This window comes from Argiope bruennichi, chromosome 2 (assembly GCF_947563725.1).
Source record: "Argiope bruennichi chromosome 2, qqArgBrue1.1, whole genome shotgun sequence".
Classification (NCBI taxonomy): Eukaryota; Metazoa; Arthropoda; class Arachnida; order Araneae; family Araneidae; genus Argiope; species Argiope bruennichi.
In genome coordinates, this window is record NC_079152.1 from 139,309,191 (window position 1) to 139,327,903 (window position 18,713).

Here is an 18,713-nt window from a genome sequence, read left to right on the forward strand (position 1 = left end):
ACACTTAAGAGAAGGTATTATAGAACGAGTAGATTTCAATTTAGACCAAAATATAAACACAGGTTATTTTCTTCCCCATCATGCTGTAATGCGAGAACGGAAGGATAGTACAAAGGTTATGATTGTCTTTGACGCATCATCAAAGGTAAAAGGCGCGTTATCATTAAACGATTGTTTAGTTAGCGGACCGAACTTAAATCCTGATTTATTTGGAATCTTGTTACGGTTTAGGTTACACAAAATTGCATTCAGTGCAGATATTCAGCGCGCTTTTTTAGAAGTAGGGATCGTCGAGGAAGATAGGCAGTTTTTAAAATTCTTATGGATGAAAGGGGATTGTCCTAATCTCGGTTTCAGCCCTCACAATATTGAAACATTCCAATATAAAAGAGTCACCTTTGGAGTGAAATACAGCCCATTGTTACTTGCCGCAGTTATTAAACTGCATTTAGAAAAATTCGAAAGTGAATATGAAGAAGCATGTAAAATGTTGAGCTAGTTGTACGTAGATGATCTAGCAGCTGGCACGTCAAGAGTTTCCGAAGCTATAAAATTGAGCAAAGAAATGATTTACATTCTAAGTCAGGCCAGCATGAATCTTCGAAGATGGGCTACGAACTCCCCAATTCTAAATGAAGCTTGGAAACAAGCTAATGTTAACCGTTGTGAAACATCTGAAGAATTAGGTGTGCCATTAAAAATTCTTGGACTCATTTGGGACAATATCAACGATAAATTTAACATAGACATTCATCAAATTTCTAAGATGAAGGACAGTAATTTTTCGAAGCGATTGATTCTGAGCATCTGTGGGATGCTGTTTGATCCATTGGGGATGATAACTTTTTTTACTGTCAGAATGTAGTTGTTACTACAGAACACCTGGGAACGGGAGCTGAAATGGGATGAACCGGTACCACCGGACATTCAAGAGACATTTCTGCCATGGCTGGCTGAGGTAAAAACTATCCGTCAGATTTCTTTGCCTCGTCCTTACTTCCTTGATGCAAACACTCCAATGGCTGAAATTCACATTTTCTCCGATGCAAGCCCAAAGGCTTATTATTATGTGGCCTACTTCAGGAAAGTGACCAACGGGAAGGTGAACTCCAGTTTCATAGTGGCGAAATGCCGACTAGCTCCATTGAAAAAATTGAGTCTGCCCAGACTCGAACTCATGGGAGCCCTTGTTTCTGCCAGATTAGCAGAATACTTAAAATGAGCATTTCCCTGGATTACATCTGATCACATCTTCTTCTGGTCGGATTCGCAAATCAACCTTCATTGGATAAAAGCAGACCCTCTACGATGGAAGGAGTTTGTGAGAAATCGCGTACTGGACTGAAGATCCAGGAGAAAACCAATCGAGACCAGTGGAATTACCGCAGAGGAAAGACGAACCCCGCAGACAAGTTAACCCGAGGACTGTCTATCCGAGTGTTAGCGCAAGATGATGTTTGGTGGCATGGTCCAGACTGGTCATTTAACCCAGATCTATGCCTTGACAACACAGTGAACAGCGAATTTAACGAAATTGAAGTAGCAAACGAATTAAAGAAAGACTATGTTCCAGCGAGCAATCTAGTAATGACTGTAACCGGAACAATTTGTGATGAATTTCTCGATAAACTTCTCAAAATCACAAATAACTATGTAAAACTGATTTGTATTATTTCATATATTTTAAGATTTTCAGCTAATTGCAGGTACCCTCAGTCAAGGACTGCAGGGCCCATTACGGCTGATGAAAGAATTCAGGCAGAAAATCAATTAATCCGAATAGTTCAACGTGGTAAGTTTAAGGAGGAAATTAGAGATTTGAAAAGAGGTAAGAATGTTCCAAGGAAAAGTAAACTGTCAACCTTAAATGAGTTTTTGGACGAAAATGATATTCTAAGAGTGGGAGGCAGGTTAAAAAATTCCAAATTAAATGTTTATTCAAAATATCCTATTGTGTTACCATCGAATCATATTTTAACTTACAATATTTTAGTGCATTATCACAAGAAATATTTACATTTGGGAGCACAGGCTTTGTTGTATCAAGTACGTCAGAAATTTTGGCCAATCAATGGTAAACATAATTGTAAAAAGGTGATATTTAATTGCATTACTTGTGTGAAAAACAAACCTGTTTTAACATCCCAATTAATGGGTGATTTACCAGCTGAACGCGTAACTCCTAATCATGTATTCAATATTACTGGTATTGACTTTGCTGGCCCATTCTTCTTAAAATTCAAAAATCAGAGAAAAGGTATATTGAACAAAGTTTATGTTGTAATTTATGTGTGCTTATGTACTAAAGCCTTGCATGTTGATTTCGTAACACATCAAATATCTGACTGTTTTATTGCAAGTTTAAAGCGTTTTTTTGGAAGGAGAGGTAAATGTGCAAAAATTCTTACCGACAATTCCAAAACATTTGTCGGTGCAAACAAAGAACTTAAAAAGCTGTATAATCTTGTCAACTCTCCTGATCAATGTTTAAGTGAATTTTTAATTTCAGAATCTATTGAATGGAAGTTCATTCCACCTAAATCACCGAATTTTGGAGGTAACTCCTTACTCCGCTATCTCCAGAATTCGACGATTTTGAAACTTTGTCACCTGGTCATTTTTTGATTGGCAGACCAATTAATGGAATTGCCGAACCATTTCAATTAACTTAAATGAAAATCGATTAGCAAAATGGCAAAAAATTACAAAATTTTCTCAAAGTATATGGAAAATAGGGAAACGTGATTATCTTTGCAGTTTACAACAACGTTACAAATGGAAATTCAATAAGAATAATGTAAAACTCGGAACACTTGTTCTGATAAAAAATGAAAATTTACCTGGAACAAAGTGGTTGTTAGGAAGAATTACTGAAGTTTTCCCCGGTAATGACAACCAAATTAGAGTAGTCAATATTAAATTACCAAATGGCAATATAATAAAACGAAATTTTCGTGATGTAGCTATTTTACCCTCTGGAAATGAAGAGTATTAATATTACTGTTATTTTTTCTAGTTTATATAATATATATAATGGAATTTAATAATCAGAATTGTATTTGTATTTATGCTAATTGTATAATTTGTATTATTGTAAATTTATTGTTTTATTGTAACTATAGTATGCAATTTTATGAAGGTCTTCATCCGGGGGTGGATGTTAGAGTTTTGATTCCCTCCGGTGGAGAAAAGGGGAAATTCTGTTCCCCTAACCAGATGTATTCGAGACGCCAACGCGGCGGCATGTACATACTCTCTCTCCCGTCTTTTGTGTTGTGATGTGTTTGTGTGGTAGCTTAGAAATGTCCGTGTCCATACATATGTGAAAATAAAACCTATGAAAGTTTCAACTCTTGCTTCGTCATTAATGGAATTGTCATGCACTGACTGAATAGTATGTATGGTCTGATATTGGACGTAGAAATATCACACCATAGTGTTTTTCCTGATGGTAACAGTGATTGTTTTGTTGACAGGAACCATTTTGCATTATTTGTTGTAATTATTTATCCTCCACTTGCTTTTGTGCTATAGCATCATAGTCGATAGTCGAGACCTATTCAATTCCTGAGATTCCGCATTTGTAACTACATTATCTTTACCTTGAATATGTTGGATGTTAGTTGAGAATTCGGAAATATATTGTAGTGGTCGTAGCTGTCTAGGAGATGCTTTTTCAATTTTTTTGTTGTCGAAATGCAAATGTGAGAGGCTTGTGGTCTGTATAAATGATGAAATCATTGTCTTCTAACAGATGTTTGAAATGCTTTACAGAAAGGTATATTTCTAATAATTCTCTATTATAGGTGCTATACGCCTTCTGTGCATCATTTAGTTTTTTAGAATAGAATCCTATTGGCCTCCAACTCACATTTTCATGCTGCTGTAACACTGATCCAATGGGGTCAATTCATGTGACGTAAAAGTCACATGTCATGTACTTCTTGCGCATGGAATTTAAGTTTCATCCGCACCGCTTCCGTCGATCAGTCTGCCATTAACGTTCTCCGCCAAGTTTGAAGCAGATATTTTGTTTACATTTGAAGTTATAATTTTTGTGTCATTTTCTTTCCTCTTATTATGTGTTAACAGAGGAAATACTGGTGTGCTGATGGATGCATGCTTTAATGCGAAACACAAGAGTGACTGCCATGATAAAATATTTTCTTATTTTCCTTCCAACAATCCTGACTTGGATTGATAGCTTTGGTATAGATTTTTCAAGCCTTCGAAGTCGGTGATATGCTCCGAGCATTTTGAAGAATTCATTCAGTGTGTGTCCATTTATTAAAAATAGCTGTTCTAGTAATTTGTTAGAAAAATTCTTCCAAGAAAAAGAAATCGGTAAGGGATTTGCCGTCAAAAACAATCAAACAAAATCGTGAGTGCATTTCTAATTTACTTTATTGACATTTGATGAAATTTCTTATAATTTTGAATATGCTTAGAAGGTTTTAAAATGTTTACATGAATAGTACATTGCATTTTTTTTACAAAATCTTATCTAAATTGTAATCTTATCTAATTGTAATAATGTAAGTAAACAAACTCCTGTTGCAAAAATAACAACTGCTATAATGCTAAACTTAGGTGGAAGTGAATATTACTAGTTTTCTAATAACATTTACAGATTTATGATGGATTCAAAGTGAATTTATATCAAACAACTTTTCTATTGTTAAAAATGAAATGTCAATAGTTTATAGTATTTAAACTGAAATTGACTATTATCATAATATCCTGTTATAACACTGTTCACCTCAGTTATTTCTGTTTTAATAAATAAAAGTCTTTTCATTGAAAATCAATTTCTATATCAGCATTTATTATATAATTTTTATTCCGACTTCATTGCTACGTGCATGGTTCACTTTTTTTTTTCTATTTCTTTAACATATTAATTTTGAATTATAAAATTCTGTGAAAGCATCAAAGTGTTTCTTTCAACTCCTCTTTATATCCTATTTAACTTCTCTCTCTCTCACTCTGTAAATATATATATATATATATATATATATATATATACAGAGCATATTTACACACACACACACACACACACACACACACACATATATATATATATATATATATATATATATATATATATATGTATTTACTTATATATATATTATATCATGACCTTATTCTTGTTTATTAAATTTACTGTATTGTATGTTTTTGTTTTATTTTATGATATTCATTCAACGTAGTTTTTATCAATGTAACTTAAGCATTAAAAAAATTTCATAAATGTTCTGCTTTAAAAGTATATTGTCAACATCATGTTCTTTATAGTGATAAAAAAAAAACTGTTCTTTAGTATCTAGGATGTTTCTGTTGAATAAAATTGATTTCGTCATTTACATTGACATTCTTGTCATACTGTGTTTATATTATTTCTAAGTGTCTAGAAAAATAAATGTTGATAAATAGTAAATACTTTTTTTTAGTTTTTTGAATTAGTGAGTACATTGAAACATACATCTGATCATATTTTTTCAAATAATTATCACATATATTTTATCTCTCTCTCTCTATATATATATATATATTTGTAATGTGTAAATAAAAATTATAAAAGCGTGATTTTGTTTGTTTTCCTTTAATGATTTCTACAAATTAAAATGAAATTATTTATTCATAAGTTGCATAGATTTTAAAAAAGGTATCCATACCTTTTATATTTAATAATTTGAAATTGTAAACATAATTTATTCAATATATACTAATATGAGTTTCACGCTCTTTCCTCTGAGCAAACTGAAAACATCAAAGTCTCAATATTTATAAAAGTTATTACATAAGAAAAAAAAAATATAATAATTGTATTAGTAAGCTCTAAAATATTAACTTATCTAAGAGTAATAATTATTTTTAAAAAGAACTAACTGGGGGAACTATATTCATAAGATTCAACATTCAATACTATTTAAATCTTAATATATATAAATTACGTGTCACGTTGTTTGTCCGCGATGGACTCCTAAACTACTTAACCGATTTTAATCAAATTTGTACACCGTGTGCAAATGTGTACACCGTGTACAAAAGATAGGATAGCCCTTTTTTTGAATTTTTAATTAGAATTTTAATTATTAATTAAAAACTAACTTTCCCGCCAAAAAAAAATCTTTTCATTTTCCACACCGCCAAATGAGTACGGCTTCAGTTTTTTTTTCCAACAGTCATAAAGCTAGGCTTAAGATTTTTCGGCTGATTATTTGAAACGATTCTATTTATTTTTTTAATGTTTGATGCATTTAAAATTAAACATTGTTAATGAATCGATCTTTCAGATCATTCTTAAGTACTTTTGAATTAAAATAAAACAGAATAAAGGAAATTAAAAATTTATAATCTACTTAGCGTTACCCCAACTGGCGTAGAAAAACTCACGCATTTGCGTTACCGTAACTGGCGTTGAAAATTCACGCTTGCGCATTGTGTTCTGATTGTTGACATGACAACCATTATCAACGGATGATTTAAATTATTTTTAGGTTAGTTGCATGTTTTTGTAATTAAATTACATTTATGTTAGTTATATATTTTTTGTGTACGCTTATAGTTTTAAGTACATCGTTTTTTTAGTTTTTTTTAAACCTGTTTTCAACCGATTATTTTAAACGATTCGTTTTATTTTCTTAGTGTTTGATGCATTTAAAATTAAACATTGTTAATTAATCGTTCTGGTCATAATGAATCTGAGAATATTTTGTTGACAAATTCTTGAAATATTACATAAATTAGGAAAAATATTCTTTAGTGCCCATAAAGTTTAAACGCTCAGTGACTCTATTATCAGTAATCATATTACAAAAAAATACTTTGTTTCAGTAAAAAAATATTATTATATTAATTGCAGATTAATCCTTTCCACTTTAATTTATAGTATAAATTCTACGGAAACTAACAGAAAATTAGAGAGATACATATTACGTTATAATTGAAGGCGTTTATAATATTATGAGAGAATTATATGACTATCAAAATTTGAAGTTTTAAAATATTTTGATGAAGGAGCTACTAAAGTAGGAATTGCATAAAATATTTAATTATTAAAATTTTAACGAACATTAAGATTGGCGAACCGGTTGGTCGCCAAAGGCGGCTAGTAATATGTAAAAAAGAACATATGTGATTTTTCAAAAACACTGCCGTAGTCTTTTGTCAAAATGTTTCCTTCGGGTAAAAAAATGGGGAAGGAGAAAGGATATGGGAAAGGAAAGAATAATGCGGCACCAAACGAATTAAAAAGCGATGCTAATTAATTATGCAAAAACAATAATTCCATTGAAAATACTAATTAAAATTTTAATATAAGAAATAAAATTATATAACTAAGAAAATTTGGAGAAAATAATTCAAAATAATATCTAAAAAAATCAGAAGTTTTTAATAATTGATCGGCTAGCGTAATATTTACTAAACAATGGTTTCGTCAACGTTATCGGCAGACATCACGACATGTGAAGAACGGTTGAAAATTGTACAGAAGCGGTTGGTTTGGTATCTGACACGTGACCATGAATTGACCCCATTGCAAAGTCTGATGCATCCGTGCATAGGGATAATGGCAATCCTGATCTCGGAAAAGATAATAAAGCAGCTTCCATTAGATCCGATTTACATTTCTCAAAGTGGGCTATTGCTTCTTCCGTCCATGGCACTTTTCTGCGATCCTTTTTCTTTGCTCCTTTCAGCATGTCATGTAGAGGAGCTTGTGTCTTTGCAGCATCCTTCAGATACCTTCGATAAAAATTTATCATGCCTAGGAATGTACGCAGTTCATGGATTGTTGTTGGCAACTTGTAATTTCTTGTAGCTTCCACTCCTTCTGGTAGAGGACATGAACCTTTATCAGTATTCAATTTGGTCTGCTCCCAATACTGATTTAGACACATTTATTCGTAGGCCATATAGCTTAAACCTATCAAATATCAAAGATAGATGCTTTTTATGCTCTTCTTCTGATGACGATGCTACCAGCACATCCAGATAGGGGAAAACAAAATCGAATCCACGCTAGACTTCTGTTATGAAACGCTGGAAGGTCCAAAGCTCATTACATTGAACTCGTACAGTCCGAATGGCTTTGTAATTGCAGTTTTTTCCTTATCTTCCTCTGCAATTGGAATTTGATAGTAGGCCTTCATTAGATCTATTTTTGAGAAAATATTTTTATCTTTCAATATAAAATGGAAATCTTCAATTCTTGGAATTGGGTATCTATCTGGAACAGTTTGGGCATTCAATCTTCTGTAATCACCACATGGTATTAATGTACCATCCTTCTTATTGATAAAGTGTAAAGGACTAGCCCATTGAGATTTGGATGGTCATATTATGCCATTGTTCAACATGAACTGGAATTCCTGCTTGGCTAAGTGAAGTTTATCAGGAGCTAACTGTCTAGCCCTGGAATAGACTGGTTGTCCTGTAATTATGATATGATGTTTAACATTATGTTTAATGGTTCTATTTACTAGATTAGGCTTTGTTAGGTCAGGATATAAATTTAATAATTCAAAATATTTTGTCTAATGTCTAATGGTACTCAAATCAAAATTTTCTTGAATGGCAGTAACTTCCCCTTTTGTTGAAAGGTTTGTTACACCATCAATTAATTTTTTGCTATATAAATCAATTAACAGTTGGAATTTGTTCAAAAAATCTGCACCTATAATGCCTTTAGATACTTTTGCAATCACAAATGGCCATTGGAATGGCCGCCTTAATCCTAAATCTAGAGTTAATATCTTAATGCCATATGTTGGTATCTCAGTTCCATTAGCAGCATACAATTTGTAATCAGAGATTTTGGATTCACCCTTTTTAGAGGGAATAATGGACACATCCGTCCCACTATCCACTAGGAACTGGCAGCCCGTTTTTTTGTCTCTGAGAAATAGACGGGATTTGCGGTCATGTAAAGTTTTTTGGCAGCAGAACTCGCCGCGGCGTCTACTGCTGAGATTGGTTTCCCACCTCGTTCCAGCTACATGGTTGTACACACTTTTCTGGTCGGCACTTTTTCCCAAACTTAAAATGGAAATAGCAGAACTTGCCTTGAGAGTCATAACGCCACCTACTCCAGCTCCGATTTTTTTCGGAACGGTTGAGGGGACCACGATCACCGTTCCATTCTCATGCTGGCAATCTGGTTTTCCAGCGCAGTTTTTTTTGCCAAAAGTTTCTCAACATCTGATGAATCTTTCTGTACTAAAGCCAACTGTTCTCCTCTGGGTGACATTTCAACAATCTTGTCAGCCATCGTTGTGAGCTTGTCCAGGGATTTGTCACTCACAATCACAATGCTTTTCACAGCTTCGGGCATTTTTTCGAGCCACAGCGTTCGAAAGACTGTTTATGTAATGCCCGGTTCTCCTAGGGACTTCATTTTCCGTAGAAGTTGGCTGGGCGTCAAATCACCTAATTCCAGGCCAGTGATCAGTTATTTAATTCGTTTTGTTTCACTTTCTTTGAAAGTGTTCAGGAGTCTTTCTTTCGCTGTAGAGTATTTTTCAGCAGAATTACTGGAAATAATGTCCCAGATATTTTCCAAGAAACGTGGTTCCAACTGTGCTACTAGGTAGTTGAATTTAGTGTCCTCTGAAGTTATTTTACAAATTTGGAATTGTGCTTCCACCTGGTAAAACCCAAATTTCAGGTTTATACGTCCAAAACGGGGGTATTTGTATGCTGACCGCACTCGCTTCCAATGGTGTCGTAGTATCAGGCAATGCGAAATGGTGTTCAGTCCAAGAAAACAAATAAGTTCACTAAAGTCGAAGGTCACCAATTGTTAAGAGATGTTACTACCATGTTGAATTAGTTACTATTGAGATTCAATAACTTAATTGAAAGAATCAATATAAATTAGAATAAAAATAATTTCCACCACTATTTCTTTACTAAATTCCAAGTTGTTTATTTGGTCAATTGCTGACTCCGATGTCTTACAGGTTACCACAGCAACGCCAGAATCAATCCGCGCGCCTGCACGTTTTTCACAACAAATCAGGTTATATTTATAGTTAACAGCCCAAAATATTATTGCAATGAGTTAACGGAAAATATTTAAAAATTACAACAATGCTTTAAAAACCTATAATATATGATATAAAAATTAATAATTATTATTTGTCGTTATAAATTTGATTGTATATATTTATCAAACTTATAATAATTACTTGTATAATGTTAATTACATTGTGAACTCGCATTGAATAATAATATGTAAAAAATGTTGTTTACTTAAGTTTTTCGAATTGATTAAACTTTAATTTGTTATATCTTTTACTTGATGATTAATTGAATAATTACTCAATGCGGGGGAAAATGTTGTTAATATCGCCATGTCAGATAATAGTGCGCCAATTGTGGCAACCATTCTTCTGGATAGATTCTGATTTTTGTTCTTTATGATTCTTGTTCGTTTCTCGTTTCGTGGTTCTATGGTGAGCATTCAGTCATGAATAGTATGGAACTGTTAATTAAATATTGTTGGCTGAATTTTGGTGTTTCTATGAGATAACTTACAAAAATATTACTGCAAAAAATGAATTTGACACCGTTTTTAAATATTAAAAAAATGTGTTTTTACTGATAAGAATTTAATAATCGTGAGAAATTTTGCTGAATTTTAGCAAATTTTTAAAAGTATTTTTTTACCTAATTTCTATTCTTTCCTTATTTCGTTACTGCTCTTAAATTTAAAGCGTTTTTATTGTTTCATTAAACATTTAAGTCAGAAGTTGGCAATAAATTAATATTCTCCAAAATACAAGATTTTCTTTAGTTAGGTTGTAATCTGCAAGTATACGCGCGGAGTCCTTTTTACCCCTGCCATTTCCCTTTTGTCAAAAATTCTTGAAATTTTTGAAAACATGGTTTTCATTTTCAGTAGTTTCATGAGTTGCCACGAACAGGACGGGGAATCGAAGCAGTAAACACAATCTAATTGGCTATTTAAGGGTGAGTAGAGGTTGGATTTAACCTTTTGCGCTTGTTAATTTTTCACTTATGTTGTGATTATGCCAGAGTAGTGAACAAAGAGCAGATGTAGCGAGCTCTTCTCTATAATTCGAACAAATAATGAATTTCTCAGACACGATTGTGTCTGATGTACAAGAAAAAATATTCATATATTAAAAGTCAATTTTTTTTTGTTAGAGGAATGTAAATATATCGGGTGTCCCATAAATTTGTAAATACTTTAAAAATTCATAAAAATTGAAGGAATGAGTATATTTTAATGCGGCTTGTAAAACTGTTATTCTCATGAAGGGGGATTTTTTTTCATACAAAAAAAAAAAAAAAAAGAAATAGTTCAAAAATTTGTCGATAGAGGGCGCTAAACACAAGCAAAACATACAATTCTACGGGAAAAATACTTTTATTTGCATGCAAAATTGTTTACATGCGTATCACACCAGTACTACAGTACTTGTTCTATGTGTCCGCGGTCACCACAAATAACAGTTTGGAAGCGGGAGACAACACTGGTAACCGCATCATACAGCATATCCGGATGAATGCATGAGATTTCATGGCGAATGGTTTCCTTTAGCTGCACTAACGAAGACTTCGGTGTTCCCTTAGCGTGTCCATTTGCGAAGAGACATCGGGGGTACGGACTGTTGTTAAACGAGGTAGACTACTGCGTGGCCGATGACACAAACTTCCAGTTTCTTCGAAACGGCGTGCTAGGGAAACAAGTCCAGCAAGAGTGATCGGACCTGAACCTTTTTTCAATCTTTTCTGGGTCCTAAACTTTCGTAAGGCTTCAGCCGCCGATTCGTTGCTGACATAAAACAACTTTACCAATAGTGCTTTATCCACCAGTGTCAACATCTTAATACAAACCTTTAGAAATGATGTGTCAATCGCTCACTCTGCCTTTCATAAGACTTTAATTTGCATATTTCCACTGATTTGCTTGTGTGCATCGCCCTCTATTGACAAATTTTTTTTTTCTGTACCAAAAAAAATCCCCCTTCATGAGAATAATAGTTTCGCAAACCGCATTCAAATATACCCAGTCCTTCAATTTTTATGAATTTTTAAAGTATTTACAAATTTATGGGACACCCGGTATATATGTAATGATATTTCTTAACTTAATTTAAATTATTTCCCTAGTTTTTATCTTAAAATAGCTTTATTGCTTTATTCTAGAGTTTTCTTTTGTTTCCTGACTCCAATCCCGCCTTTTATTTAATTATTTCTAACACGCTCTCTAAGAATTGCTGATGCGTTTGTTTCATGAGAGTGATCAATAGAGGATGGATAATCAATATTGCGAGAGACTTCTAACCAGTTACCTTAGGAATGCTGGATCGGGTGAGGCCGCAGGCAAAAAGTACCTGTAGCGGATTGTTTTGGGCAAGGATAGAACCTGGGACCTTGTAGTTCGCAGCCGAGTACCAAGACCACAAGACAAAAGTAATACTCATGCCTCGTAGCTGTTAGCTGGCTTATAAGGTTCACCACAGTACTCTCCCTCCAGTGAGTCGGAGGTGAGACGAACGATATGGCAGTTGAGTGGCGATATTAGCTGTTGGGTCTAATGTGCCTGTACCCATTTGAGTAGGGCCAAGCGTTAAGGCGAGCGTGTGTGGGTGAGTGGTTGCTGTTGCGCCAAGTGAGTCTGACGGCTTTGCTTTGCTGTGGGTAGATGACGCCACAACAGCTGTACGAAGGTTCATCGTCTGAGGTCACCAATGTGCTTGATTGTTATGGGCGAGGATAGAACCTGGGAGCTTGTGGTTCGCAGCCGAGTAACAAGACCACAAGACAAAAGTAATACTCATGTCTCGTAGCTGTTAAATGTCTTATAAGGTTCACCACATAACCATGAGTGAAGGTATGAAAATTTGTAATATCCTCGCATTCATTTAAAAGATACTCAAGAATGCTTCTCCTGAATCAGAAATGTCAAAGAAATCCTTAAAAGAATATCTTAGTACAATCACCAAAACACTTTTCTGTCACTTTGTTCTTCTGCGAACGAAGTCTTCCGACTTCTTCCCCATGTACAGATATTGCCCTTCAATGGAAAAATAAATTTATTTCAAAAGTGGCATCTTTTTGGCCACATATCTTCTAAAATTATGCTACATATATGAATATATATATAATCCATCTAGCCTTCCTCATTTTGTAGTTATTCTGTTAGCTTATATTCGGTGTTCCCTCAAAATCTGATAGAAATCAATTTTCAAAATTTGGTTTGTGGACTGAAGGTTTAAAACGAGGAAATTTCTGAAGATTACAACACACTGTATACTATAAAGGAAAAATGAAATTACTGATAAATAAAAATGAACTAAAAATATCATTCTACACAACTGCGAAAAAATTGTAAAATAATTCTGTTAAAAATATTGAATATAATTTTTTTTTTTTTTTTTTTGCAAATAAATAAGTATTGCTACATACAATAATTGCTACGTATGTAACCTCACATTTTAACGAACTTTTGTTGCCCAATTGCAATTGTATAAATTTTTATTACTGAGATTAAGTAAGGAGAATATATAATTAAGAAACTATACTTTAAAGTTTAATTAAAATTATTAATTGTTTTGTAATAATTTCCTTTATAGCAAACATCTATTTTTTTAAAAAAAAATTGAACCGACAGCTGCAGCTAACACTATTTGACTCATGCCTGTGATTTATACCCACTCTTTAATTCAATGATCTCATTCTTCATTAATGTCATGAGACAGCAGAATAGTAGCAATCTGATTAGATGAAAAGGGTGAGTCATGAGAGCAAACATATTAACCAATGATCCAAAATTAATTAAAAAGGAATGTTGAAATAATTGCTGTGCAATGTACTATTGTATGTAACAGCACTTCCAGGGCTAAATGCAACTAATTCGCTATGTGTAAATGTACCAAATCAGAAATAATGGAATGATTCAGGATGTCAGAGTTTACATTAGTTTAGTTAAAAGTAATAAACTAATCATGCAAAGAAAAACAGAAGAACTTTCTTTTAATCCTTTATATCTAATTTTATGAATAAATACCAACAATGAAGATGAAAGATGATACAATAAAATTCCAAAATTGTTAACATACGTTACTTTTTAAAGATTTTTTTCTTTTTGTTCAGTGTATAGACAAACAAATATAAATAATCGTCTCTTACAATAAAGCAATTTCATGGGAAAATGCACTTATGCCTAATTAAACATAAAATCATAACTATTTACATGAAAGTAATATTTGTTAAAAATCTTAATAAACTGATATGATCTTGTCTCTTTATTGAGAGTTAAAAGATACCTTAAGCCATTAAAATACAACAAACTGAAGCATTTATGATACAATTAAAAGTTTCATAGGAACATCGAAATAAATATGTACTCTTGGAAAAATAAGTACTAATGGATAATTTTTTTACTTTATGACATACATACACAATATTACACAAAATGGATTAAAAAAAATTTAAAAACTAAAGGATTAGAATTTGGGAGAAGTAAAAATTAAGCATAAAACCAATAAATAAAATTCATATTTTGCAAAATTAAATAAATCTCAAATAAACTTTCAAGCTTTAATTTTGGAAGGGAGGAGGGATCATTAATATTTATCAATCTGAATACCTCTTTAAACAAGTTGGAACTTAAAAAAAAAAAGTTAAAAAAAAAGAAAAAAGAAAAAAAAGTTACAGCAAAAGCGGGAAAACATAATGAATTGACAAGAATTTAATAAACTGATTTTAGTGCATATATATATATATAATCTTTACGATTCCAAACAAATAATGCACTTTATAATACGTATATTAATACACCATCAGAAAAATCATCTTTAAATAACATTATTATACTTTCATATACAGCTTTATTTTATCCAATTCTGGATAAAATTTTTACAGACAATATGACAACCAACCCACAATTCACATAAAATATTGAATAAAACATTATTAAGCACAATGCATTATCTTTTCTTTACACAGTCTTGAGCATAAATGGAAAAGTAAAAATTTAATGAAACAAAACAATATATATATATATATATATATATATATATATATATATATATATTTATTTATACATATATATTTAATTTATCCAGCTCAGTTACATTTTAACATCATACAAAGTGCATAAGTTTGTAAAAATACATTTTCAGATATCTACACTCATGTATGTGAAGTGTGTTAGATCATGCAATAATGATATTACAATTAGAAACAGTACAACTATGCATAAAAGTTATATTATATACTTTTGTGCATTCACTATACACATTTTACTTCATTAAGACTTAATCAATTAAGTAAAGACTTAATAATGTGTTAAATCATAATAATAATAAATCATATTAAAAAAATTTAGATATTTCACACTCTGACAAAACATCTAAAATTTATTCACCCGAAGAAACCATTTTCTCAGACTTTATACTACAGCAATTCTGATTAATTCAGCACCCCCCTCTCTCAGTGAAGGATAAATAAACAGACATTTTTCAAGAATTTTGGAATATAGAAAAACAAAGTTCTTAGCTACATTTTTTTTTTTAAAGAGAAAAATAGGAAGGCTTGCCAAAAATAACCCATGTTTATTTTTCAAATGTTATACCATGTGAAGACTACGGAAAAGATATTTTTTTTGATATATATATATATATATATATATATATATATATATATATATATATACACACACACACACAATAAAATGAATGAATAAAAAAAATTAAAAAATAATTTTGCAACAAGAGAAAATTTTTTTGTAATAAGATGTTATAACATGTTAAGAATTTAGTAATACAATTAATGGCTTATTAATAAAAATAAATATTTATTCATAATTTTAAATATTAGAGAAAAGTTTAATATAAATATTTTACAAAAATTACTCATATGGATACTTAGACTTGAAAAGCAGCTTTATAAATTTTAGGGTTTTTTTTTTAAAATTCTTCTTTTTTAAGACAGTAAGATACTCTTGATCAGACTACATTCTGAAGAAATAACCTACAGTATTTTTAACAAAATGCCACATTTGGAATTTTTGCAATCAACTGCAAAACACAGCATCAGTATATTTGAATCTGAATATTTCCTTTTAACACATGTAACTTGAGAGTTATACTATGGAAATAACACTTCACATACAATAACATACTGGCATACAATACTTAATACAACAGTTCAAAGAAGACAGAGAAGTGCAACATTTTTATAATGGTTCACATACAGTAACTACAGATGAGATGCACTTTCACAAACAATTATCATAATTTCCCCACTTATTTGGGGAAATACATGACACATTAATCAGCTGACATAATTTCAAAAAGATAAGTATCATCAGTTTTTGCTAATAATTATTTCAAGTGCAATAAATTAAAAAAAAAAGTTTAGTTAATGACATTTTCAACATGCATACATAACAATAATGTATATCGTAGATGCACTGACATACTGTAATGACCAATACACAAATGATTAAAGTTCAAAAACTCTCTCTTTGTGGAATGGACTAAAATTGCAGTCTGCAGGAGAGAGAGAAAAAAAATTTCTTTAGTAATAATTGATATTACTGTTCATATGAAATTATACTAATTGGTAAGTCTTAAAAATTACCAAAATAAAATAAAAAAGATACAGAAACTTGAAGAATTCAAATTAGGTTGATGACAATATTGAAAACACCACTTAAATATTTTTTTTAGCCATTATTTATCGGAACTGGTATCAAAGTATAGATTGTAATCTGCTTTATTCATTTAGTAAAAGATAAATACAATTTTTAAGTATTGCTAAAAATCAATTGCACATCAAATGGTATCACATCAATCTGAGAACACTAATCTAAAAATGCAGCAAGTGAGAAAAGATAAGATAGATCTACAAACAACATTCGGACATTGTATATCTTCCATAAATATATGGTGCAAAATAAAAAACAAGTGAAAAATTCTTAAAAGTTCCACAGATTTCTAACAAAAACATTCAAAGCATATTTACAAACATGTCAGTTGTAATAACTGATAAAAATTAAGATCAGCAACATTTTCTACTATACAAAAGTAATAAAAAATTAAACAAGACTTTAACAGAAAAATTTGATGAATAATATAAAAGAATGCCTTCAAATGAATACAGAAAGATGCATTTCTTCATAAGTATATTTAAGACATCATTTTATCAACTTTCATCCAACACCCACTTGGATAAATGACTAGCTCAAAATAATTTGCACAATTTTAAAGAACCCCCACCCCCAAATAAATTTTTTATCTTATTTAAGATTTAGAGGCATTGTCAACAATGCAAATCTATTTAAGTTACTTTTAAAAAGTATATTAATTTTAGGAAATGAGCAAATAATTTTTTTTTCTTTTTCAACTATGCTGATTTTTTCTTAAGATAATATAATCTAGGTGGTGTCTATAATAAATTTAAAATGTTTCATTCGTTTCCAAGACATAGACATTTTCCAGCACAGGTCTGTCTATAAGAGAAACAAAACTTATCACCCCTTAGGAACAGATTTCAGAAATAAAATGGGGGAGGGGGTTAGATAAACCTATTTCACAGTTTGAAAGCTTACTGCAAAACAAATTGTTCAATATACTTCAATAAGAATACGATTCCATGCCAGTAATATTAAAATTTGAAATGGTCTATATAAGAATACTCATAAATGTCCAAATTTAATGTAAAATATACTTATTAATACAACACACAAATAAGCAGCAAGGTAATTTTTCTGCAAATTTAAGAATGAAAGTAATACAATATAATTATTAATTAACAGAGTATACAAAATCATTATTTTTGACTGGGAAACCATATTTAAGTCAATTAAAAAGGATATAAGAGATTATTAGAAGAATCTATGTAATGTAAGTACAAACTTTTACTAAATTATTAAGAGCACAAAATAATGAATTTGATGAAATGACATCTTGGGTTAGCAATTTCAAAATGGAAAGGTAAATGCAATATAAAAAAAAAGACATCAGAATTTAATTAATTTTATTGTGGTAAATAAAAACAATGTAATTAGTATGGTATATATGAAATCACTATCCAATCAGTTTAAGGACAGTACTGCTTTATACTGTATGTTAAAAAAAATATTCATTAAATTTTCCACTGCATCTTTAAATTTTTCTATTAAAATTTCAAGCTATAACCCGAAATGTAGCTAAATGTAAAAATTGTAGAAGAAAACTCTTTTGTAGATTTTTTTTATTTAAAAACTACCAGCATGCACCTGGCTAGTCAGTTTAGTGGTCTGAGATGCATCTGATAAAATAATATATATATATATTCAGAAAAATAAACATCTGTTAAATATATGAGACACTCAAAGTGCTCATGTATTTTTCAGAAAATATGTACAATAATTTTCACATGATGTCACAAAGATATTTACAAATTAAATTGAGTTCATATCTACATATGGTAAACATTTATGATGCACTGAAACATTGTAGCAGTTGAAAATTTTTCAGTCAATGAATGAATTGCACCTTCTTAAAATAATTCATGGGTTAAAATTTTTCTTAAGTATGGAGCCTGAGAGAAATTCTTCTTGGACAGGTTCCTTTTAAATAAAACAGGACAATCCATACATGTGCAGTGATCAACACTGGAGTTTGATTTTGTACAACTTACACAAATCTGGAAAAAAGAAAAACATTTGGAAAATTAATATGAATTAA

The 18,713-nt window shown here is 31.1% G+C and overlaps 1 protein-coding gene across 2 annotated transcripts in view; it reads right to left on the minus strand.

The window, feature by feature from the left end:
- Window positions 1-15,703: 15,703 nt before the first annotated feature.
- LOC129990673 (uncharacterized) overlaps window positions 15,704-18,713 on the minus strand; it is a 98,901-nt gene continuing 95,891 nt past the window's right edge. For both annotated transcript variants that reach the window (XM_056098173.1, XM_056098175.1), the window contains one exon: window positions 15,704-18,672. In XM_056098173.1, the coding sequence (XP_055954148.1) occupies window positions 18,526-18,672 (147 nt within the window). In that variant the 3' untranslated portion in view covers window positions 15,704-18,525. The remainder of the gene's footprint in view (window positions 18,673-18,713) is intronic.